Source organism: Silurus aristotelis (genome assembly GCF_946808225.1).
Source record: "Silurus aristotelis genome assembly, chromosome: 14".
Lineage (NCBI taxonomy): Eukaryota > Metazoa > Chordata > Actinopteri > Siluriformes > Siluridae > Silurus > Silurus aristotelis.
The window spans coordinates 15,706,900-15,733,801 of record NC_139587.1 but is presented as its reverse complement, the minus strand read 5'-3'; the positions used below and the strand labels follow the sequence as shown (position 1 = coordinate 15,733,801).

Genomic DNA, 26,902 nt, shown 5'->3' with positions numbered 1-26,902 from the left:
ACTTCCCCCACCTCCATGAAGACATCCAGAAGAGAAGACTACTAAAGGACGTTTGGCGTGGGATTATCTTAAAAGCGTGTGCACTCACGAATTACATAACAGAAATGCCAATACGTATGCTTGTTCCAGCGGATCCAATGGCGTATCATACTCGTGTTTAGAAGTGAAAGGAAGAGCACGACGTGCCTGCGGTTCGCCCCTCACACCAAGAAGGAAGGAAAAGTGTGAGGCGGGTGAGAAGAGCTCTAAAACCCAATTCGCATATTCATGAGCCGGAGGCGTGGTCACTGTGGCCTGAGCTCGGCCAATGGGGTGTGAGCGGCGGAGCGAGGGCGTGTCTGTCTGTTCGGAAGAGAAGTTGTGTGAGCGCGAGCCCCAGCACTGCTCAGAAGAAAAGACAGATAGAGAGTCAGGCGGCGGCAAAGGGTGGCAGTGCGACCCTCTTTCTGAGGGGGGGTCTGATTATAACAAAATATAACACACCATATATGCATGCCCAGGCCGGTCATATGCCGATCATAGGGATTTTCGTAACCATCTAGCTCTATATCTATCCATTTCAAAATGCCTATTTTACTTTTCCTGATAGACACGTCCGCTTCTATGAATCAGCGCACATATTTGGGTACGACGTATCTGGACATTGCTAAAGGCGCGGTTGAGATCTTTATGAAGGTAAAGAATAATTTTACCCCGACTTTTACCGCTTACTGTTGTACCTTGTGGCAGTTAAGGATCCCTGTGATAGGATCAAGTCGAAATTAATGTGTTATTGTTTCGTTTTCTTTAACAGCTGCGTGCCCGAGACCCGGCTAGTAGAGGCGACAGGTACATGCTAGTTACATTTGACGATCCGCCATACGGAGTAAAGGTAAATAAATGCTGCTCAAATTGTTTGTGTGGATAAATCGTAGATTTTTTTCTGACAGTGAGACTCTACTGTCCCTTTGGTTCGTAGCATCGGGTCAGACGGCTTCCCGGTGACGAAAACGGCTATTTTTTGTTAAAATACCCGCAGACGCGGAGCAGCGCAGCCTCTGAACATGGCGGACATTTTGCTTTTGTGTTGGGAAGCTCTCGGGCGCTTAGATGGAGGCGGAGAGATTTATTATCTACCGTGACGTATCGCGTGACGCGATGGTGGGCAAACTCGTCCCGGATTGGACAAGCGATCTGCCCTTCTCCCTCAAGCCCGCCCCTCCCGGCGCGCTGTGGCTGACCTCTGCGCTTTCTTATTGGCCAATAAAGACTAAACAAATCAAAACTGATTTGATTTCTGAAAAGCCATCAATAAGAAAATGAGAGTGCATTTCACTTAGGGTGTTTTATTTTTATATTAATATATATATTTCCCCCCTCTCATTGGTTAATTTTACATTGACTGTAGTCTTGACATAGTCAAGTGCATATTTATAACAAGCATCAGTTTTTGGCCCTCTCCATTCACTTACCTCTCTCCATTTGAGTACATGAATCACCCTCTCATTTAGAAACTGTTTTCCCAGTGTCAAATCCCATGTAAGCATAAAACAAATTGCCTTCTCCTAAAGTTACCCGGTTTGCATTGCTTAAACAAATGGCCTGACAGAGACAGAAAGTTCACATTGTAGTATGTGACCCACACAAGGTGATCCTGACACATACAGATACATGCTTTTGGTTTGGCTTCCCTTTTTTTTTTGTTGTTGACATCTTCCACTTTTTAAACTGAACATTTCAGTTTTCACAAAACCCACCGACATTAAGACTTGACTACGGCAAATAAAACATGTTGCTGTGATGAACAAAAATAAATCCTTCAGCAGTTATAACAAGTGTAAAGGCAAAAACAAGTGACCATAAACACAAGTGACCATGTTTTTTATATGAATATATGGATAATTCCAAAGTGTCATATAAGCACAAGTGTACAACATTTACAACCTGAAATAGACTAATTAGCAGGTTGTTCCTAAGCATTTTGCTTCTATTTTTTTTCCCCTTATTCTATATCACATCTTTACCTCTCACATTTCTACAACTTATCCGCAGGCAAAGATTTAAACTACATTGCAATTGCCGTTAACTTTGTAAATTCATACCATTTCTTTTAGTTTCACAGTAGTTTCTAAATAATTTATTTTTATAACTCAGTAATATGCTTTATCATGAATAATGAACACCATTGAACAATAAGGAAAGGATTTAGAGAAGGACATGATCAATAATATTGTAGAATATCCTTCATTGGATGCTTATATTCTGTGCGGAAAATCAGTGTAACATTTATTGCAGTACAGTTCATGGTAGACCAAATTGAAGGGTCTTTTTATTTGCACGGTAGAGCTAAACGTTCTACCCTTGTCCTGACATGGATTTCAGGATCTGTGGATGTGACTTGCTGCTGCATGTGAAATTGCGTCCTTCATTAGCTGGTTGACATTGACAATGAGAGTGGATTCATTCCCAGGCAGTTCATTAGTGTTTTCTCTCTGGCAGGTGGCCAGGTACTCTCTCAGGGGCTTTTCTAAACCCACACTCCTTTTCAAGCTTATCCTAAAAAGTTTTGGGCTACTTTTTTCAGTGCTTTACGAGCTTTGAAAGTGTGTGCAGTCATATTTAGAAGAGGCCCCTAATAGACTTTTGTCCACACATATTATATACATGTCCTGTATTGTTCATTGTCTGTTGGACAACAGATTGTTTTTTTTTCCCTGCTCACTGTTGGTAGTCCTGCAAGGCATCTGTTTCGTGTTGATATTAAGCGTTATAAGACACAACAGCTCACTAAGCTGTGAGCGTTGTGTATGTGTGTGTATATGTGGGTGTGTGTTTGCTATTCATGGCCAGCATGTCCCACCCACCTGTTTAAAAACACTCTTCTCAACCAAGCTTTAACTTTTCGGAATTAGTCACAGAGCTAATCCAGTTGTCAAAAACAATACACCATGTAAGAGCCAACACAGCAAGATAGAATCTGGCTACAGTGTCCAAGAGAGTGGCTTTTTAATTTCCTGTCAATTATTCATGAGCTTTTCTGTAGCTAGTCAGTAAAGAGTTTGCTGTAAGCTTCCGGCTCTGACAAAGCTCTCTTTTTCTGAGCAGTGTGCTTCACTCTTCTCATTCTTGGACAAACAGATCATTATTCTTAGTCCTGCCCATTTTCTGAAGTTGTTTTTTCATACATTTTTCTCATCTCCTTCCCCTTGCTGTATGTTGTTGATCATGTTGGTGGTGCTTACAAAGTTTGAGCTTAATTTCTGTATTATTACATGTGAAAGGAATTTAGAGTTTAGAGATTAGTTTTGGGCAATGAGATACTTTGCACATGGAATCCGTTTTGCACATGATGACGGGGTTCCTTTTATTATGCTTAAGTAGATGGACAGACCTCAAAGGCTTTAAAATATCAACGGAAAAGGAAATGAGTTAAATGGTGGCTGTGTATTTATGGGAGAATTCACAAAGTATTTCGGTCTTTTCTGAATCAGGCTACTAAAGGAGGGTTTATTGGATGCTTGAAATAAGCCTGATATAATTGCTACCACTTTTACTCTTCGCTTTCTCCTCATTTTGGTGTCCCTTCTAGTGCAGGTTTTACGTGGCTTGGTAAGCACACCCCATTCCGTTTCTTAAACTCTGTCAATCCACGTATGAAGCAGGACAAATAGTGATAGTAAAAGGCTTGAAATATTTTTGTGTCAAGACCTTGTTCTATTGCCCCAGATGCAGAGGAGCTTTTCACAAGTGGGATTTTTTTTAAATCTGTGGGTTAGCCAGTCATCATTAATTAAAAAAAATAGATTTTTCCTACATATCAAAATTATGTTTTTACATATAACAAACACCTGCCGGTCAGCGCCATTTTTTGCTACAGATCAGAATGTCAGACTCTGCGTTTGTGTTGATTTAAAAAAAAGACAACCTCATCTTGGAACAAAGCAGACCCACAGGGAGAGTCTCTCTCAGTGTTACTTACATGTACAAAAAGCTCTGGTATCTAACACATACTACATTCCCAGCTAACAGACACCATTTAGTAGCACACAATATTAGAACATTTGAAAAATATCCAGAATTCTAGGTTCTAAGAATGTTGGGCTGTAACTTTCCAAAAATAATGTTCCTGCAGTGTTCAAAACACTTGCTGTAATAGTGGTTTGTCAAGGAAAGACAAAACATTTGTCGTGGACACATTCCTACTAATGATCCTGTAACATACAAATATCCAGTAACATTGTAGGAATCTTGACTGATTTATTGTCTTTAAACCAAAACTTTCTTCAGCCATTATGTTATAAAATAATATTTAGCTAGCCTTATGTGTCCATGGTCGATTCAGTTTTGGCGAATAAAGGCTAAGCGCTAGGACAAGTCTCTGCTAAGGTTCCTTATTTGGCTACATTTGGGGGCAATATTGCATGAGGTCTTCTTGGCAACGGCAATAAACGTAAGAGAGAGAATTTAAAATGTTAAAAACAGTAATGCTAATTAGAGAGGCCGATTCAGATACATGCTATTCTAATACAAGATTCTGACATTATAAAGTGTGATGAAAGTTAAGGCAATTTCACATTATGAAAATATATTGCATGCTGTCTGAGTCCACCCCAAGCTGTCACACGTCTGGCTCTGCCAAAATGATTCCTGCTGTTCCTTCACAGACGTTGCATTTATACGGGTGCTGGTTTTCTCATAACTGCAGCTTAACAGGGAACAAGTCCTTATCTGTCCGTTTATGCTGTGCAGCTCATTTGTACTAGCCACCTGTCCTGCATTTGGATAAGGAATACAGTCATGTTTGGCTTGTATATTACTGACACCATGCCTCTACTCTATTTTAGTTGTGTTTCTGCAAGAAAGCTATCGGGGTTATTTTGCGCACTAATTGCACTCATTTTTTTTTTCCTTAATGATTTCAGTGGATTTGAGTTCTACTGCATTGTTTTGACACAAAATATACCCACAGTTTTAACTATACTGTATTTGATGTTAAATAACATGGCATCTAATCAGCAAACCTAGTGCAGAACATATGTCTCTATCATTGATATCGAGACATTGGTGTATGCAGTTCTTGATTTATTTAGTCAAAGTCTTTCTGAAACTCTGTTTTTCTTTTATGTCAATGGACATGGCAAGAAAAGCACTCTGACTCACACCTGTTGATGAATTGTTAAAGTAGATGGAAAGAAATATAGAATTCACAGTAACAATAGGTCCTCTAACTGAATTATTGAGTGCCACTGAAGACACCTACACTCTTTAGTGTGCGTTGGTTTCCTCAACATACACAAGACCAGCCCTTAAATGACCTCAAACTCTCAAAAGACAAATATCTATGCGTTTGATTCTTATAAAAGTCATCCCTATACACTTTTACATTGAGACTGAGCTGTCTCAGGGTGGAGCACTGCAGCATCTGACCTGTGACTCTTGTGGAGATTTGACATACATGCACATTTACATGTAATGCACTGATTTCCTCCGAATGAATAATTTAATTTTGGATTAAATGATTGTACCGTTATTATGGGCCATTAAGCACGTTTGTTTCCTGGGAAGAGAATCTGAAATGTCATGTGCACACATAATGAAACATCCCTGTCTGCAGTGTGTTATTACGAAGAGAGAAACTTTGCAACGCAATGGCAACTTGATTTTTTTCAAGAGATGGAAGCAAATCATATCAGAGGTTTTATATCTGGACTGTATCACTGAACTTTTGGCTACACACACACACACACACACACACACACACACACACACACACACACACACACACACACACACACACACACACACACACACATTATTTGTCTTACTGTCATTGTGAGGACCATCTATTGACGATTCTTATTACAGCTTAATAATGCTGTGTTTACAGCTGTTTCTTTTGTCCATGCAAATACAAAACTTGTTGGTTCCCACCAAGAAATCCTGTCAAGACACAGCACACTTATCCTGTCTCTCAATGGATCCTGTCCATGTTCTCTCAGTTACTTTTTCATTCCCATTTGTGCTCGGTAAGGCTGCAGGTCATTTGTAGATTGAGCATAATGCTGTAACAGTAAGGCACTTGACCTCACTGGAAGAAGCAGCGAGACAATTCACAGACAGAAGGATTCATTAGCCTGTGCTGTCCTGTGTAGGCTTTGATCGCATTTTGTAGTACATGCCATCCGATACCGTGTGCGAGTCTGCTTGTGTTTGTGTCTTCACAGCGCTGCAACGTGACCTAATGTGCGCGCTCTCTCTTTCTCCCTCTCTCTCTCTCTCTCTCTCTCTCTCTCTCTCTCTCTCTCTCTCTCTCTCTCTCTCTCTCTCGGTCCGCCAGCCTTTTTTTCTGTGTCTTGTGTGACCTTTTTCTGTATGTGTTTGTGTGCACCATAGGCGGGCTGGAAAGAGAACCATGCCACCTTTATGAGTGAACTAAAGAATCTGCAGGCATGTGGACTGACCACTCTTGGTAATGCTCTACGAACTGCCTTCGACCTGCTCAATCTCAACAGACTGGTGTCTGGCATCGACAACTATGGCCAGGTACTAATGACATTCTCCTTCATCTTCTAAAGTGGAAAATAAGTGGTGGAGCCTAAATGAAGCCTGGTCTGGCTTTCATGATTTCATAGTTAGGCTGTTTGTTAATGGCAAAAATAATGTTTCATTTTGCTAAGTATTGAAAGTATTATTTATTTTGTAAATGATTCTGAAGCAAAATAGTTTGTATTCACTTTTTTTTCTAAATCTCAGAGACTGCTCATAAACTATTTGTTGATTTAAAGTATTTAGCATTACACATTTTTTAAAATGTAAAATAAAATGTACACACCACAGTATACATCTAAATAAATACAAATCCACAAATGGAGTCTACAGAGATTCTTTTTTAAATAGTTTTCTAAGGGTTTTTTTTTTTTTTTTTGGAAGCAAAGGACAATCCAACCAGTTGTGATTAAACACAAGTCAGCTAATTTTATCTTAGCTTGTCACAGACACTTAATTTTGGAAGCCAATAATTATGACAGTGATTAATTGCACTTCCCATTTTTTATAGCCTATATTTTGTCCTTATGTACATTTAAAATAGTAAGCCATTTAGCATTCAGCCACTTTGTCTGAGTGAGTGTGTAGGAATGCTGAACCGCTAAAGTACAGTACAAGATATAGATAGAAAATTAAATCACAACATTGTGTCTATTCTCAGTGTAGTCCTGCTGTAGCCATCTACCATTGAGCCAACGCTTGTAATATCTACCGCACTCAGTCAGACTGCATTAAATATATGAACAGAAAAGTCAATAGTATGGTTGCTTCAGGGCTGCTGCATTTGTGAGTGCTTCCCTCTAAGGAACGATCTTATTTTTATAACCCCATGGGCCAGCGGGTCGATGATAGGAGCTCCAAAGGTCTAGTTTGCTGTGTAGATGTGCAGCATTAAAATTTTTGATGTTTATGATCGAATACTTCACCTACGTCAGGTCTACATTAAGTCAAATTAAAAATAGTCCAATTTTACGTGTTACACTGCGATGTATTTTGATACTTTTAACTCTTAACTAAGTTTTAACAAACCAACTCTGACCTTCTGGACCAAGACTTTGGGGTGCACTGCAAATTTAGTAAAGTTTCTTTTGATACATTTGAAATTGCTTGTTTCAATACCAGTTTTCCTGTTAACGGGATCTAACTGACTATGATCTCTTCGTTTCCATGTTTTCCACCCTTACATTTTGGTCTGTGTCATGATAGAAGTGTGTATATATAATCTGATTCACTTACACACATAGTTCTTCTGGTCGCAGCCAAGTGCTCTAAGAGTGTTTTTCTTTCCCTTCAGGGTAGGAATCCCTTTTTCCTGGAGCCGTCAGTCATCATTACCATAACGGATGGGAACAAGCTGACACACAGCTCTGGAGTGCCAGATGAGGTGAGGACCTGTGACCCACCATTTGGAGATTCTGTTTTAAAACTGCGTTGTATGATCATGGAGGCCTTTTTTCTCATCTAGGTCATTTTGACTATCTAGTAGTACAGCAAGGAAACGTGGTGCAACCTTAAGTATTTTTTCTGTTTGTAAGCAGTTTTTTTCCTATGTCTCCTCAGCTTCACCTGCCTCTGAACTCCCCGCTACCCGGGAGTGAGCTAACCAAGGAGCCGTTCCGTTGGGACCAGCGTCTCTTTGCCCTGGTGCTGCGCATGCCCGGTGCAGCCGTCCCCGACACCGAACAGCTTGGCAGTGTGCCCAGTGATGAATCAGCCATCACCCAGATGTGCGAGGTTACCGGAGGTACTAGCACAATTTGTTCAAAGCCACTTGAAGCCACTTTTCTGTCCATCACTTTATTTGAAAGTAGCAGAGAAGAGTTATGTCCTGTGCAATTCCCACACTGTTCTTTACACACTATTTAGAAGAGAGTTTTATCTGTGCCAGATGAGTGGTCGCAATTTCCTATAGATATACTTATCCCCAGCAGTAGAAACATTATAGCCATTTGATGTTGGATTAGTCTGTTTAATTTTTTCTTCACAATACACAGAGCCACCTGTCAGTTACAGGTCATTGTAATGCATCGAAAACCTTTTTTAATTTATACACCTGTTCTTATTCTGTCAGATTGAAATGACTTCTAAACGTGTTTTTCTCTTAAAGTTTACAGACTATTCATCGTGTCATTTTAACTTGCAAATCCGTGCTATTAAAATAATGGAAGAACTTCTAAGATTTCCACAGGAAGAATGCTGAAAGGCAAGTCGGTCAGTCAGTAAAGGCTAATATCAGTAAATGGATATTATATTTACGTCATTCCTGCCAGAGTTAAGTTCAGTCTGTTACATTTATGGCATTTGAAAGATGATCTTCAGAGAGACTTCTTCTTTCCGCTTCTCCCATTAGGGGTCGCCACGGCGACTCATTTATAGAACTGAGCAGTTAAGGGTTAAAGGCCTTGCTCAAGGGCTCAGCAGTGGCTGCTTGGTGGTGCTTGGATATAAACTTGCAACCGTCCCTTCATAAATCCAGCTTCTACCGAACTACCACATCCTTGCTGTTAACATTCATTCAGTGGATAGGTACAATACACCTAGTCATATGTAATATTAATTATTTAGTATGTTAAATTAGCAGGTTTACATGTACGCATTAGGTGATCTTAAATCCTTAAAATTGGAGGCACCATATACAGCGAGAATAAGAAGGTTACACACCACCCACATGTGAAAAGTGTAGGTTTTATGTTAGGGTGAAAAAAATAATTAAACCAATAATAAATAGATAATCATTGCCAGATGTATTTTCTATTTAATATTATATATCATGAAAAAATAAGTATGAACAAGTGTTATTAACCAACAAGTAACAAATCTCATTCAGAATATTGCTCAAAAGTCTTTTGTGAAGTGATTCTGTTTAATTCCAAATAAAGCTTGTCAGTTTCTGTAGAATTTTCTTGACATCATCTTGGTTTCATCCACCTGCTGAAGTGATGACTCACTAAGAGCTTAAAAGGCATGTACAGGATCTCATTGTCAAAAGGCTATTGATCTGGAGAGGAATGCAAAATAATTTCCAACACATTAGATGTTCCATAGAACATTGTAAAGGTCATCATCAACAAATAAATAAATGGAACATCACAGTGACATTATAAAGAACAGGACACCCCTCCAATTTTGATGAAAGGACAAAAAGAATGCTTATTAGGGAGGTTGTCAAGAGACCCAGTTTAAATATAAAGGGGCTACAGAAATATGTGGCAAGTTCTGCTCACTCCCTGGATGTTGTAATATATATTTAATTCCTACATGTATTCTCCACATGTCTGGGCTATGGGGTTGGATGGCTTGATTAAATCTTTTTCTTGGGAAATAAACATCCAGTCACAGCAAAATCATCTTAAACTATGTGCAAAGTTTGTCTGATGAACTTTTGAGTAACATTTAGAATGTTTCCCACAAAGAACACCATGTTCACTGTGAAGTGAAGCGTAAACCCGTGGACTTACTTAGGCATCTGAAAATTAAGAAGAAAAAAATATCAAGTCAAGTCAAGAGGCTTTTATTGTCATTTCTACTATACACAGTGGTACACAGTGAAAGCGAGACAAAGTTCCTTCAGAACCCTGGTGCTACATGTAACTACAACACACAACATAAAGCTACATAAAGTGCAACCTAGTGCAAACATTCATTCATTCATTCATTTTCTCCCGCTTATCCGTAATATGGGTCGCGGGGGCAGCAGTCTAAGCAGGCCCCCGCCTTCGACTGCTGCCCAATCCTAACAGCACCGTCCCTTAGGGTCCCTCCTGCAGGTTGTGAGCCCACGGGAAGCTAGTGCAAACAGTGCAGACAAAAAATAGTACAGACAGACAACACAAGGCAGTGTGGGACAATCCACATAACACAAGATAGCGCCGACCAGTAAACCTACTGTATACTCTGATTATACAGTACAGTGCAAAGAGGACTAGAATGACTATAACCAAGAGTGTATGTAAACAAACACAATGCAGTGCAAAAACAGCAGTAGCAGCAGTCAAGAGGTGCAAAAAACAGCATGGAAACGGTAGTTTAATTTTAACAAAATATTCTAGCAGAACAAGGATTCCAAGCACAAACAAAATAATTGCTTAACAAGAATATAAACATTTTATAACGGTGAAAACCTATGTTATGATTTGAAGAGAGCTGTGTCAAGTAGACTCCGTCTTAATTTGATATCTCTGAAGCATTTTTTAAAGAGTGGAATCAAATTGCCAAATCTGGATGTATTAAGTTGATTAGACCCATTCTGACAGTGCTGAAGTACAAACGAGAAATGGTTTAACAAAGTATTATAAGCGTTGTTTACACTTATGCACTCAGGTTACTGTATGCCTTTTATTTTTCTACTAAAACATTTCTTTTTGTTTTTTCACTTAAAAAAAAAAAATAAATTTAGGTTGTAAAATAACATAAGGAAAAAGATCTGATGTGATTTATTTTGAGTGTTTTTATTTATTTATTTATTTATTTATTTTTTAAACCCAAAAAACTGCAAGTTTAACAGGGGTGTGTAACCTTTTTATATTCACTGTAGGCTGTAAAAGTCGTTATATTGACACCCTGCCCAGTATAGTCATGTACATAGAGAGCCATTTGGTATTTAGCCTGCTATTGTTCTGCAAGAGATATCTTAGCAGAGACTAGACTCTGATTCAGGATCATTAAACCTGCCTCCTGTCTGTCATTATTCTAATTAGATATGACATTAGTGAATTATACTGATAGTACAGAAGGTCATTTGTTCTTGTCCTTACTGAGTGAAAAGACAATTACTGTTTTTTTTTTAGTCAGGACATTTACAGCATTTAAACACCATTCAGTAAATGCAACTCAGTTTTATAGGCTTCACTGAAAAACACAAGTGCATATAGGCCAAGGTTAGAGAACACCATCCCCCTAGAAGCCTTTTTCGGAGGAGTTAATGTGGAAGTTTGATATTACACCTCTGAAAACTGATATTTATTTGTTTTTTCCTTGTTTCTTGTCAGCGGTTGTCTGGTGCTTAGCACTTAGTAGATACACCACTGTCAGGTTTTTTTTATTTTTTTTATATTCTCTCAAATACATAAACAATACATTTTCTCTTGGTGTTTTTAAGGTCGGTCGTATTGTGTTAGAACACAGAGGATGTTGAACCAGTGTCTGGAGTCTCTGGTGCAGAAGGTTTTGAGTGGAGTAGTTATTAATTTTGAGAAGATGGGCCCAGATCCACCTCCTGTGTGTGAAGGTATGTATCTGGGGATTGGCACAGCACACTATGCTTGCAACCTGATGAAATTAACATGAATTGTAGGATTTCATTTCCCCCAGCATAACTTATTCACGCTATCGGTTTGATACACAGGATGCAAATCGGAATTATGTTTGAAATCCACCATTATGATGAAATTCATATTGTTTACAACCCCTTTTTTAACATGTCCTTGTAGAATTAGAAATGATGTTAAAGAATATAAATATATATAATATATATAATATATTAAAAACTTGTAGTGCCTGTTTGATGTGATCCGTTCCACTTCATTTGCTCTTATTTTTGTCATGCAGATGGTCTGGTAGATCCAGTTCGACCTCTGTCATCCTTTAGCTCCCAACCTTGGCACAGCTGCCACAAACTCATATATGTTCGGCCAAATCCCAAAACTGGTGTCCCTGTGGGCCACTGGCCGATTCCTGAGTCCTTTTGGCCTGACCAGAATTCCCCCACCCTGGTGAGTTATACTATAAGAGTCAATCCTAAATTCATACAACTTGTTTTAACTGCCCACACACTATTCACTCCAGCTGACACTTTTGCTGTTGTTTAGCAAGAATGTCCAGATGGTATGCCCCTTTTTGCTTTTTTTTTGCCAGCATGACAGCAGCAATCAATTAACCCCTAATCAAGAACTGTGTATTTCCTGGAGCGGTCTTTCATGGCTTAGAGACGGCAGCTTCTTTTTTGAAATCAACAAAAGGTCTGATGTCAGATTGAGAATGACGTTAGCCACGTCCTCAGACCTCTTTGAAGGCATCATGCTGTTTGAGTGTAGCTAAATATTTGCCCGATGTAGTTGACAACATTCTTTGATTCTTTTTTCAAAACAAGGAAAAGGAGTTAAACGTTGAAATCAAAGAAGCCTAGTGTCTGTAAACCCAGAAGTTTGGCTCATGTTATGGAGCCCATTCTAGATCTGCAGTATTGCATGTAAGGATATAAAACACTAAAAAATAACTATCGAAAATCAGCAGTATTGGGAATAACGTTAAAAAAGACAGACTCGGTAAAATGAACGCAGGCCAGTATTAATAGGCTTAATGTTCTAGAACACTATGCAGTAATTTAGTAGTTTTACTAGCCATAATAGTTGCTTACTGTGCTATGTTTGGTGTCCTGCCTTTCCTTGCCATGTGGGCGCTGAGAGTGTGATCGAGGCAGCAGCGATCGAGTACGCGACTGTGCCTTCTGACTGAGCTGTAGAAGTCCTTTAATGCTTGCCTCTTGACATGAGGCCTTTTCCACCTCTCCACTTTCTATTGCCTTATTATAATAGTATTGTGTTCACTGCTGCCTGTGGATAACAAAACTGGACATTTGCATTTCATTAAAGCAGCAGTAAAACTCTGCAGTTTTTTTTTGTTGCCTGAAGTTTAATGGTTAAAATGTCTGTAGTAAAAATCAGCAGTTCTTCAACAGCATACATATATTAACTCTGTTTATTATTTACTCCCTTAGCCTCCTCGATCTTCTCATCCAGTTGTACGTTTCTCTTGTGTTGACTGTGAGCCTATGGTTATTGACAAGCTGCCTTTTGATAAGTATGAGCTGGAGCCTTCACCTCTTACCCAGTACATTCTGGAGAGAAAGTCCCCTCATATGTGCTGGCAGGTAAGACCTACTTTTTTTCCCCCCAGATAATTATTATTATTGATATCAATTGATTTTAAATAATATAAATGTATGCCCCATTGACCAAACAAAGTTACTCTCAAATTAGAGTGAACTAAACATCAGTGTTGGACAGTAACAAAGTAAATGTAATTCGTTACTGTACTTAAGTAGTTTTTTCGTGTATCTGTACTTTACTCAAGTATTTCCGTTTGGGAGACTTTTTACTTTAGTTTCACTACATTTCAAAGTCAAATATCTTACATTTTACTCAACGACATTTTAAAAAATTAGTTTCCTTTTTATTTATAATATATATATAATGGATCAAATGTGGATAAAAACTGGTCAAGCACACCAATCAGGGTAGAGCGCGTGCTCTGTTTTAAACTTGTTTTGATTGCCGCATGACAGTGGCGGATTTAGGCGACATAGGCAGCATTAAAATTATTATATATTTTTTTTAACTACTGCTCATTTGCAAGGTCAATTGTTATATCATGTCACGGTCAATAAACCCGGTTGGTACTCGGAGTGTCCACCGCCCAGGGACGTTCCCTCACTCATACATTTAGAAAGGAAAGCCGGGGGTTTGGGTAACGTAACGTCAGTAAGGAGAGCTGAATTCAAATTTAAATTGTGGATGACAAAAAAAGGTCTAAACCCTCAGGAGCTCAATTTAGAAAAAAAAGAGATAAGTAGGGGGGGGGGGGGGAGATACATGCAAAAGATAAAGGTGTGTATGCAGCTCTATCATCATTTCGTTATGAGGATAGTAAAAGCTAATGCATTGAATTAAATAGGCTAAAAACTATATAGCACTTAGGTTATGCTATGTTGCTATGCTTTTATGCATATAACATCAACATTTCTTTTAGCTGCATAACATTATAATTTAAAGTATGTAGTTCATCATAATGTGTGTAGCAACAAAATAATTACAGCCAAACAAGTCTAGTTTGATTGAAGTTAAACAGCACTTATTAATTTGGTTTCTTTTAATTGAGATGATGTCATAAAGGTTTTCAGTGATTGTACTGAAAAATGTCCTGGAAGGAATCTCCAGTGCAGCTTAAAAGGCTCATTTAAAATACATTTATTATAAGGATACCGATGTTGTATGTATCTTATGGCTACACATAGACAAGGAGTTGTTTGGTTCTTGGTTCTGAGAGTTTGATAAATTATGGACGATGACGTGTAATTAATTGCGCAATAAATGCATATAGGGTGATATTTCTACATGAACTAATGCTCCATCTAAATTTGTGGATTGCTCTGAGAATATGTCTTACTCAACCAGTGACGGTAGCTGAAGCAGAGAGGAGCTTTTTAAAGCTGAAACTAATCAATGGGGGAGACGTTAGGCCATGGCGGGGTTCACCCAGGGCATCATTCATGCTAAAACCACTTTTGCTGGTTGTTGGTATCTTCTTAGCATGAACATACAGTTAAGCGTCAGTTTAACATCAAGCAGAACATTTTAAGAGGAATAAATGATGGAACTCCTGACTCAAACTTGCCACAGCAACCGTGGCCTTATTTGCAGAGGTTTTGGTCTCATGATAATGTATTAGATATTAATCAGTGTTTGACTTATTCATTTCATTTATTAATAGATTGATATGCTAAAAGGAACAGAGTCTTTTCACATCATTCACCCAAATAAGGATAGGTTCCCCTTTTGAGGCTGGTTCCTCTCGAAGGTTTGTTCCTCATGACATCTAAGGGAGTTTTTCCTTGCCACAGCCGCCACGGCTTGCTCATCAGGGATAAATGCACACCATCCACCTTGACTGTTGATTTCTGTAAAGCTGCTTTGAGACAATGTCTGTTGTGAAAAGCACTATAGAAATAAACTTGACTTGACTAGACATCAACTGAGTTGATTAAGCTCAGTGATCAAAATGATAATAAGACCTTATAGCCATAATAAATCATAGTACTTTGGATACTGTAGTACATTTAAAGGCAAATACATTTGTACGTTTATTCATATGAAAGTTAAAAGGGAGCACTTTTACCGGGGTAATAGTTTACCTAGAGTATCTCTACTTTTACACAAGTACATGCGTTGTGTAATTTGTCCACCGCTGCTAAACATACACATCGCTTTTAAAATACATATTTCATCTCGAATTGTGAAATTGAAAAACTACACTTTACACAACATAAAGTTTAACTAAGTGTACTATACGTCAATCTTTCTTGTACCTCAGCATATTCGCTGGCATCTTAGACAACGCCCACTGTATCAAGCGCATTAACATTATGCTTATTTTAAGGCTGGGCGCTATGGCAATAAAACTATCATCAATTATCTTACAGTTTTCCAAACTTTGTGGACTCCATTTTTAATCACAATAAGAATTAGATCAGAAAAGAAGCATACTTTTGTACCAAATGCTGAGTTAATAAGTGTAATCAGTTGGGTTTATTCTGAAGTGTAATGTGTATATTAATGAACATCAGTAGTAATAGATTTGAGGCACTGGAATGCTATTATAGGGGATTTGGAAAAAGAACAGCTAAAGTAAATATTGTGTAAACTTCGAAGGCATGTGGTATATACATTGTCAAGGGACCCACTAATTTTTAAAAAAACCCTGCAAAACTTTGGCATTTAATGTGGAAATTTTGACACCATGTTTAGCTCTGCCCCTATGGAGCACTCCACATGATGAGGCATTGAAGTCTTTTTGTCTCGGAGGACTGTGTGAGAGTAGAGGGAGCTAAGCCCAGAAGAGGCTGAGCTCTGCTAACACTTGTCCCTTGCCACCTAGGTGTTTGTGAGCTGCAGTGGTAAGCACAGTGATGTAGTGCAGCCCTTCGGCTACCTGAAAGCCAGCACCACTCTCACCTGTGTGAATCTTTTCGTCATGCCTTACAACTACCCTGTACTGTTACCACTCCTCGGTAAGTGTGTGTTTTACTTCCCACAGCTAGAAGGAACTTTTGTTAATTTGTTCTTTAACTTGCCAGATTTCATCATTCTTACATTCGTCCATCTCATATTTATCAATGGTCTCTTCCGAAAGTATTGGAACAACAAGAAAAATTCATTTGTTTTTGCTATAAAAGACATTTGGTTTTGAGGTCAACAGATGAGACAATCGTGTTTTTTTTGTTTTTTTTGTTTTTTATAGATATTTGCATGTAGGTTCTTAAAATGTAGCACATTTGGTGACAGACCACCCAATTTTTTACATCTTATTGATACCCTGATAAATAACCCTTGATATTTAAATGCATATCCATTGTTTTCTATAACTGCATCAACCTGGCAACCCAGTGACACGACCAAGCTGCATTCTTCTTCTTTAATGCTTTTCCAGGCTTGTACTGCAGCATCCCTTATTTGTTGTTTGTTTTGGGAGAGTTTTTACCTACAGTATCTGGATTCTGTAGGAGTGTCGTGTTTTCTGATAAGCTTGTATGTTTTCTATCATGATCAAATTCTCATTTTGGCTTTTCCATCACTTTAGTAGAAATTGGATTCTGTATTTTTTGGCAAAATCCAAGCTGTTTTTTCTGATGCTAGCTGCTACTGAGTGGGTAACTGATCTTTAGTTCTGTTCTTGAAATCTTATTTTGTACAGTAGATTGTGATGTTTTCACCCGTGCCTTTCAGAGGGTTTTTTTTCCTTCACAGCTCACAGTGTTTCTGTCATCAACTGCTGTTGGCCATCTTGTTTGATGTCTGGTTGTTAGTACACCAGTGGTTTCTTTCTTTTTTAGGACATTCCAAATTGTTGTTGTACTGGTCATGTGCTTGTGCAGCAGCTCTGATTCATTCTATCTATCTATCTATCTATCTATCTATCTATCTATCTATCTATCTATCTATCTATCTATCTGTCTGTCTGTCTGTCTGTCTGTCTGTCTGTCTGTCTGTCTGTCTGTCTGTCTGTCTGTCTGTCTGTCTGTCTGTCTGTCTGTCTGTCTGTGTCTGTCCATCCATCCTTCCATGCTTCCATCCTTCCATCCTTCCTTCTATCTATCCTTCTATCTATCCAACAATCCAGCTTTTGATCTCAATCCCAAATGTCTTCAGTTTACAAATGAAAAGAAAAAGAACAGCTTTTGGACATAACACGCATATTTTAGGACATCATAAAGTATTCTAAATTTAAATGAATAATCTCTTATTTTTTTGACTATACAGATGACTTGTTTAAAGTGCACAAACTAAAGCCAAACCTCAAGTGGAGACAAGCCTTTGAGGTGTACTTGAAAACTATGCCTCCTTACTTTCTGCTGGTAAGAACTGCAATGCTGCATTGGAATGTTTAGGTGTAACATTATATTTATTTAAATTGTTTTTAAGTATATTATAAAATATACACAGTATACAGTTGTTGTAAAATAGTGATGTTTTTTGAAAATAGAAGTGCTGATAGTGTATTTTACAAATGAATGAAATTAAAGTAAATGAACAGAAGAGAAATGCAATAAAAATCAATATTTGATCAATAAACCACCTTTTGCTTGCCAGACAGCATCAATTCTTCTAGGTACACTTGCACACAGTTTTTGAATGAACTCAGCAGGTAGGTTGTTCCAAACATTTTGAAGAATGAACCATAGATCTTTTGTGGATGAAGGTTGCCTCAAATCCTTCTGTCTCTCCAGGTAATCTCATACAGACTCAATGATGTTGAGATCAGGGCTCTGTGAGAGATAAAACTATTACTTTCAATCTTTTGGGGTCATTGCCCTGCTGCAGAATAAATGTAGAGCCAATCAGACACTTCCCTGATGGTATTGCATGATGGATAAGTATCTGCCTGGATTTCTCAGCATTGAGGACAACATTAATCCTGACCAAATCATTGCATCGCTCTCTAGCCCTTTGACAAACAACTTGTTTTTTGCTACAGCCAATTATTTCAGACTTTGACTCATCATTGAGTCACTTATCCTCGGTTCCATGTCAGAGGTATGGCCCTTTGACCACAATTCTTCCATGATGCCCACTTTTGGGAACACTTCTTCAGATAGTAGATGGATGTATCTGGGTCACACTGGTTCTGATGGCGCTGCTGAGAATCTTTCGATACAGAAGGGACGTAAGCATGATGTGCCTTTCATCTGCTGCATTAGGTTTCCACAGGCGAACACTGCGTCTACGGTCCTCAACACTGGCATTTCTTTGTGCTTCTTCAAAATAGCTTGAGCATCACAACTTGATAACCCAGTCTGCTTTGAAATCTTTGCCTGGGAGAGATCTTGCTGATGCCAGATAACTACATTGTGTCTTGTTGCCTTGGTCAGTCTTGCCATGGTGACATGAAACTGTCTTCCACAACCTCACCTAAGTAGCCTAAGAGTTTGGTTGTTTCTCACCCAGTTTTAAACCTCCTACATAGCTGTTTCTGTTTCAGTTAATGATTGTGTTTCAACCTTCTTCTTCTTTCGGCTGCTCCCATTAGGGGTCGCCACAGCGGATCATCCGTCTCCATACCACCCTGTCCTCTACATCTGCCTCTTTCACAGCAACTACCTGTATGTCTTCCCTCACCACATCCATAAACCTCCGCCTTGGCCTTCCTCTTTTCCCCCTTCCTGGTGGCCCTGGTGGTCCATCCTCAGCATTCTTCTACCAATATAACTCATATCCCTCCTCAGCACACTTGGTATAATTGGTTAATCATACACCTTACTCTGACCCTATAAAATCCCTGACTTTGTGCAAGTGTATGAACTCTGAAACCCGAAGGGTGGTCGCACCAAATATTGATTTGATTTTGATTTCTCTTTTGTTCATTTACTTATCATTTTGTTTAATGATAAAAAATTTTATGAATTATTCTATTTTTTGTGTATGTACACAATATGTACCAAAATATATTGTGTATATATTTATATATACATATATATAATTAGTATTAAATATAGAATATATTTTGTGTTTTCTGTTGTCTGTGTGCATTTCACTGTGTCCTGCATCAGCTATATGTGGTTGAAATGACAAAAGCTTCTTGACTTGACAAATGTGAAGCAGGTTAAAAAAGGGAAAGCGTTTTTTAAAGAACATTAAATTAGATTGTTATTAAAATATATTTTTATTAGCTGGAAAACTTTATGTAATCCAGAAACGTTAGGTAACAGTCATAACTCTTGACACTCAATGACAGAGAGGGTTATATCAAATCTCCTAATAAACACAGTAGTCATATAGCTGTTATGTACATTTTTATGTCTACATAGTCAGTCATCAGATTGTAGTTAACACTGTTTATTTGTGTGTGATTTAATCCTGTGTTGTTAAGTCTATAATGAGTTTGAGATACTGTTCTTTAATGAGAATGACCTCATTTTGTCTGTTTTTATCTTTTCTTTCCTGCTTTCTGTAGCCCTTAAAGAAGGCACTTAGGATGATGGGAGCTCCGAATCTCATCTCTGACAACATGGACTGTGGCCTCAGTTACAGTGTCATTTCCTACCTAAAAAAACTCAGTCAGCAGGTAAAGTCACACACTGATAAAAATTATATATATTAACTATATTAACTTTATAATATATATATATATATATATCCATACATACACTATGTGTTTGGACACATTTTCTCTCGAACATTCTTCATAAGCTGTATAATAAATATATACGATATATAGCCAATAATTGTGGACACCTGATCATCCCATTCATGTTTGTTTTTGGACATTTCTGGGAAGCCTTTCCACTAGAGTAGGAGGATGTATGTGGGGGTTTGTCCTTTCAGCTACAAGAGCTTTAGTGAGTTCAGACACTGATGTCAGTCAAGAAGGCCTGAGATGTAATTAGCATTCCATTTCATCCCGAAAGTTTTCAGTGGGGTTAAGGTCAGGGCTTTGTGCAAGCCAATTAATTTCTTTCACTTCAAACTTGTCAAACCATGTCCTAATAACTTGCTTTGTGCACAAGACATTGCCATGCTGGAACAGGTTTGGTTTCTTATTTCCAGTGAAGGAAAATTATACTGCTACATCATAGAGAAACATCCTGTGCAATCGTGGCAAAAGTTTGGTGAAGACCCACTTACCTGTGTTGGTCAGGTGTCCAGTGTTGTACAAACAAGGAAAAGCATTAGTGTCTTAATGAGTATTAAGTAAATAAAGGGAGTGGAAACTATCTAATTTTGGATAAGTAAACATTTTAGAGGACAGGGTTGTTTTGGTTCATTTTGTGTATTTAATTCCACGTTTAATCAAAGTAAGCATGTTTGTTATTTTAGGCAAAGATTGAGTCAGACCGGATTATTGTGTCGGTGGGGAAAAAGCCCCCTCAGGAGACTGGCATCAAGGTGAAGAATCACTCAAATACATTATCCCTTGCCCACCGGCGTGACTTCAAACAGCTACTGCAGGGCATCACAGGCGAGGTGCCTCTCCGCCTTAACGACATCAACCTCAAAGAATTCGCTGGATTTCAAATCGCTCTCCTCAACAAGGTACAGCCTTTAACATTCGGGGCTGAGCCCGTCAAGGGCAACGCTTCTAAATCACTTATGTCACAGATCATGTTTTTGCCTGACGACCGTATGGAATGTCACAGTTACATACACGCATCATTTAGCTGATCGTTTTTAACATTATATATATATTTTTTTTCTCGTAAAACTGTGTCTATCTGACATGTATGTCTTGGTTTTATTGAGTGATACATCAGTTATTGCCTAGTAAGTTCTTTCTAAATTTCCTGTACAGGATGTAAAGCCCCAGGCGTATCGCAATGCCTATGATATTCCGCGGCGGAATCTTCTGGATCAGGTCACGCGAATGCGCTCCAACCTTTTAAGGACTACTCAGAAGCTAATCAGGAGCCAAGATGAAGGTGTGCTCAAAAGACATACACAATCTTTGGACTGTTTCTGGTTAAATATTCGTTCAGGTCTTTTATATTGATTTACGGTGTGCTACTTCAAATACAGAAAGAAACTAAGGAGATGGTGAATGTCAAAACAAAACAAAACAAAACACACCGTTTTATGAATGACCTCATTTTACGAATGAATGAATGATGTTAACTTTTTTTTTTTTTTTTTTTTTTTTAGATTATTTGCATAGTATTCCTGTGGCTCAGATGGGAAATTATCAGGAGTACCTGAAGATGATGCCATCCCCCCTTCGTGAGATCGACCCCGATCAGCCCAAACGCCTGCACACATTTGGCAACCCATTTAAACAAGACAAGAAGGTGCTTTCTTTCACACCTGATCCTCAAATTCCCTTTTTACAATACTTGAACACCCAATAAATTAAAGAGCACAATGGCTTAACTTAATTTTTGTTTATCCACATGATTATATGTATAATAATAATGAGGATATTATTGTTGGTACAATACACATGCTTTTTTTATTATTATTATTATGTTTCTGTATTATTTTAACTATGAAAACATCCAAACAAAACAGTGTTAAAGTAAGTACGTTTTTCTCTTTATGATCACAGGGAATGATGATTGATGAAGCAGATGAGTTTGTCACAGGCCCTCAGAACAAGAAAAGGGGAAACCAAACAGATCCTAATTCTGGTGCAGCTCCAAAGAGGCGGCGGAGTATGTCCCCTTTGCTGCGTCGACCCCAAACCCCACCTATCATCAGCAATCATGTGCTAGGCAAAGGGTCCACAGTAGTTCCGGGCCAACATGGTCTCATCAAACCCATTCCACTGCACAAAGGTGAGCATTATAAAGCTATTATAAAGCTATTAATAAGGTCTGGTTAAAGATATTGCATTCAATACCTCACAATGAACTTCCAATGAACTTAGTTCATCATTGTTTCAGCAGCCATACAATTTAAAGTTAATTGAATTTCCCTGAATAATTAGCAAACAGTGTTGATGTAAACAGACATAAAACATTGCCATGTGCTCGGGGCGCCACCTGATGGTAGGAGCACGAACAGATGTAATTGAAAATTAAACTTCTAAAATGGTCAAATGGTTTTTTAATGTATTTACAAAAGCCAGGCATTTTAAAACCATTCCTTTGTTTTTTGAAGGTTAAAATACACAAATCCAATCTTTGTAAAATAGCATCATTTCAGAGTGGTTACGCTTTTATTAAATATCTTTTCATGACCTGACATTTTCTCTCATGGGTGTTTTAGAGCTTCCTGTTGCTACGTATGTATGTATGTATGCATGTATGTATGTATGTATGTATGTATGCATCTACAATGCCTGGCTTATAAAGTTCAGATATTGCAATTGTTACATTTCAATTAGTTTTGATTGTGTTGAAAATCCTTTGTCAACTAACAGGAAGAAAAGTTTCAGCCATGAGACTTAAAATAGCCATTTGGTGAATTAAATTGTCAAGTGTTAGCTTGTTACTTTGTCAAGTGTTTTCATGTGTTTCATGTGCTTTAATTCTGCTGGGATTATGTTGTCACAATGGGTTTCTGCAGTAAAACCCATATGTTGGTAATTGGAGCATGTCTGGTTGCTGTCTCTCCCCCTGTAGGAGTGGAGGGAAATAGCACAGTGGGTGCAGAGAGCAATGGTGAGAGAGTGATGAGTGGAGAGACTGGAGACAGCTGGTCTGGGGGAGTGGAAGGGGTCGGGGGAGGAACTGTGGTGCTCTCTCACGAGGAGAAAGGAGGAATGAAGGTCACTGATGGAGGGGAAGAAAGGGGACTGCTGGAGAACAGGCTGGGAGAAGAGTGTATGGAGGAAAGACCGCCTGAAAGACCACAGAACTGTGATAATCCAAGTCCTCCAGACCAGGACAGAGACATGGAGGGTGCAGGAGAAGACACTTCTACACGGCCCACCATTGTTATGGTTCCTCTGGAGGGTAGTAATGCTGAACTGCGCACTCGAGTCATTAAAGAGGTCCGAAAACCTGGTCGCAGTAAGTGTCGTGGCTATATACCTTTATATCTGCGTGATTTTTACACTGACATAACTTGTAATGAGTTTTAGTCATTCTCTTTTGTTGAAATGTCTCTTAATCTCTGCCTTTGGAAGATTACGAGGCAATATTCAGGCTGCTAGAAGAGGTAAAAGGACCAGTGTCAGTCCAGAGGTACTTTATCCATCACGCTATCAAAGAAGCAGCCAGGTGGGTATATGCATGTAAACACACACACAGACACACACAAATGCACACACACCAGCACACTATTTGAATTGTGTTCCAACTAATTCCAACATCTATTTCCTGCCCATAATACTGTTAAGCAATATATACCCCAAAACATTTATTAATTAAAGCTTTTCAACCAATGAAGATGATCATGAATCTACGTTCATGCATATCCATGTCTATTAACATTTCATATAGGTTCTATATAGGTGGCTTGCATATAAAATCTGGAATAGAACTGGTTTGAATAAATTATTTTATATACCCTGTACCCATGTACTGTGCTAATCTACTTTGACATTAAAAAAAGTCTTTGAATTCTATGGTTTTAGCTACCAGGATATAGTAAATAAAATAATCTGTCCCTCAGCAAATCTTCTCAAACGTCAAAAGAACAACACATGGGGTATTTCACTGTTATCATTTATTATTTATTTATTAAGTCATGTTTAAAAAAAAAAAAAAGCTAAGCACACCGTATAATTTAATAGTAGAACCACAAGTCATGTTCTGTATGACTTGATCAGTCTCTTACTTCATTGAACTTTAACTTTTAACATGATAACTGAGGCCTGTAGAGTCTGAGCCGAACTCCTATGTTTTTTTGCAATTGGGAAGATTGGCAATTGTCCCGAATGTTTTCCACTTGTGAAAAATCTTCCTCACTGTAGAATGATGAGCTTCAAATTGTTCGGAAATGTCCTTCCCAGATACTGTAGATGGGCAGCAGCAACAAAGTGGTGGTCCATTAGTTAAGCTGCTGACTCTGCCTTTTTGTCAAAAAAAAAAAAATAAACACACGATAATTCATTTGTAATATAGAATATCACCGTTTTTTTTCCGTTACTTTTTTCCCACTCTTTGAACCCCTCGGCTTAAACAATGAAGTGGCTAATTGATGGATTTTCCTTGGTTTTTCCCGGTTTCACAAGCTTCAAGCCAAAAAACTGAGCCCCATAACATTAGACTAATAAAATTGCAGAATGGGTTCAGGTGAACCAATGAAACTCTTTATATTAAACCACATCATAAATATGGATGCGGTTTCTCTGACGTTTGACCTGCCGCTCACTCGGACCGTCTACAGGAAATACGAATCATTCGTCACGCTGAAAACAACCGGGCATGAAAAAACACACTTCACCTGTGTTCTGAGCTGCACGGCATCGGGAGAAAAGCTTCACCGATGGTGATTTTTAAACGCACAACGATGCCAAAAGAAAAACGAGAGAGAAATAGTTGTGAAAGAGAGGAGGAAGACAGTAAACAATGACTTTCTTGGTAGGCTACTGTTTAGATACAAGCTGTGTAACAGACACTGTCTTTCGTTAAAGCCTGTGTAAAGTTCATTAGTTTCAGTGTAGAAACCTGCGGCTTATAGACAGGTGCGGCTTATTTATATTCAAAATCTTTTTCAGTGAGTGTGGCTTATATTTGGGTGTGCTAAATAGTCGGGAAATTATGGTATATATATGCAAGCATATTTAGGTATTTCAAGCTATTAGAAGTCCAGACCACAGGAGGACCTTCAGTTATACACACCCAAACGTTAATCATCAGAGCCCTCAACACGCTCTGACTCCTGCTAATATATACATGCAAGGGCTTAACTTCTGTCTGTCTACTGTTCTTTGTCTCAGATTTAAGAAGCGTGTACTGATCCAGCAGCTGGAATCTGCTCTCGAGGAAATTGAAGAGAGACAAATGATGCCTGCACAAGTAAACAACATCCATGGCAGATAGTGAAACGTTTGGCAGCGAGGAATAAACCGCAGAGATGGCGGAGCGGGCTACACAAGCATGCCTGTTAAAGGCCAGCACTGTACTTCAGAATCAGAGAAAGATCCAGAACAGGAGAAATGAGGAAGTAGAACTTCATTCTGTTGCTGACACTCTGAGTAGCTGGAGTCGTGACACATTAGAAAGCGCTTATGTGGAAAAGTTATAGGCTTGACAATATAATATAATATTGAGTGGAAATCCCTGGCCATTTTAGCACATCAGACGGCCCACGAACACACCCTCTCCAGCAAAAGCAGGTTTAGCCCCGAGAGAGACGAGAGATGGTAAGAGACATCATGTTAGCGCAATTGTCTTTGTCTGTAGATGTCTGTCCACTGTCATAGACATCAGCTGAACATGATGGGTATGCTTTTGCACAAAATATCTGTAGCCCGTAAGGTTCAACAGCAGTCCAGGGACTCCAACCAGCCTGGCCACCATCCAATATTGTAGACCACTGTGGAGCAATAATTCAGTTATCAGTTTTCCTTTACACACTCTTCAGAATAATGCAGTCTTAAAAATTCTCGATACCCGACACCCCATGAAATCATCCTGAGCAGGAAACAGGAGGTCAGTTTTGCTGTGTTTGTGGTAATAAGCAATGCTAAGCAACATAACAGGACCAGTCAATTTGATGTTTTGAAAAGCTTCACCAGACTCTGTGCAAACTAACTAGAAACATGCAACGCATCTTTTAAGCAATAGATTCCAATGAATGCCAGGCAAGCTGGCACCAAACTGTCACTTTGATTCAGGCCAAAAAAAAAAACCCAACAAAAAAAAAGAATTCTAGTAAGGAGGGATGTAGTTGTTTGGAAACTCTAGACCCATTCAGCATCATCTGTTCTAAACTGGATCATTTGTTCGACTGTCATCGGCTACTTTTCTCATGCAAAAGCTACCTTAGTGACCACATGGTTGTTCCCTTTGTTTATTTTTCAAAGCAAATGTATATGACTTTTTGACGTTCATAAATAATATAGATTATTTTTGGATGGTATTCTTACCAGAACATAATATTTTAAGAATTGTATAAAACATTTTTGTAACTTTGTTATTATATATAAAATGTAAAGTTTTATGATTTTTTATGAAGAAAACCGTGAAAACAAAATAAAACATTATAAACAAATGAGCTTTTAAATATTTCTAGTCTCTGTTGCTCGAAGGGGAGAAAAGTGAAGCTTGTCAAGACGTCCCTTTTCCAGCACACACTAAGTAATGAAGCCTGTTTTTAAATCTAAACCTGGCATAGCTCTGATACGTGATCCGTAACATTAGAAGCAGTATAAACTGCATAATGGGATATGGCCATTTGGCCATGGGAATTGTGAAACTTTTACTGAATCAGTTTATAGATACTACAATTCAAATAAACCGATTGACCTTTTTTAATCCGGTGAATGAAATCAAAAGTAGGGGTCTGTACGAACATCATCAGCCTGTAATACCTTTTACCGTTTACATCACAATGCAAACCGGGAGCATAAATGACATTTCCTGAGCCATCCTTCTATATCTACATTCTTTAAGGTAACTGACTACATTTTTTCAAATGACCGTAATATAAAACTGAGAAAAATGGAAATTTAACTGGAATCAAATTGATTAATAATAGACGTTTGACCAGATTTAGTATTTAAA

At 38.4% G+C, this 26,902-nt stretch overlaps 1 protein-coding gene across 2 annotated transcripts; it reads left to right on the top strand.

The window, feature by feature from the left end:
• Positions 1-263: 263 nt before the first annotated feature.
• On the top strand, positions 264-26,390 carry ints6l (integrator complex subunit 6 like). Of its 2 annotated transcripts, none has more exons than XM_083561416.1 (18): positions 264-675; positions 794-871; positions 6,373-6,522; positions 7,820-7,909; positions 8,086-8,269; positions 11,624-11,752; positions 12,073-12,236; positions 13,241-13,393; positions 16,177-16,309; positions 17,559-17,653; positions 19,750-19,860; positions 20,613-20,828; positions 21,085-21,211; positions 21,432-21,574; positions 21,832-22,060; positions 22,850-23,239; positions 23,356-23,449; positions 25,114-26,390. In XM_083561416.1, the coding sequence occupies exons 1-18, from the start codon at positions 565-567 to the stop codon at positions 25,214-25,216; spliced, it is 2,700 nt and encodes an 899-aa protein (XP_083417542.1). In that variant the 5' UTR covers positions 264-564; the 3' UTR covers positions 25,217-26,390. The 2 variants fall into 2 exon arrangements, with proteins under 2 accessions (XP_083417542.1, XP_083417543.1); XM_083561417.1 differs by having other exon boundaries at positions 381-675; positions 959-6,522.
• The last annotated feature ends 512 nt before the right edge of the window (positions 26,391-26,902 follow it).

Excerpts from the sequence above, each read along its gene's own strand:
- ints6l (XM_083561416.1), top strand. The coding sequence starts at position 565 with ATGCCTATTTTACTTTTCCTGATAGACACGTCCGCTTCTATGAATCAG. Across the intron at positions 7,910-8,085 it reads GCTCTGGAGTGCCAGATGAG|CTTCACCTGCCTCTGAACTC; the intron begins GTGAGGACCTGT and ends ATGTCTCCTCAG. Across the intron at positions 12,237-13,240 it reads ACCAGAATTCCCCCACCCTG|CCTCCTCGATCTTCTCATCC; the intron begins GTGAGTTATACT and ends TTACTCCCTTAG.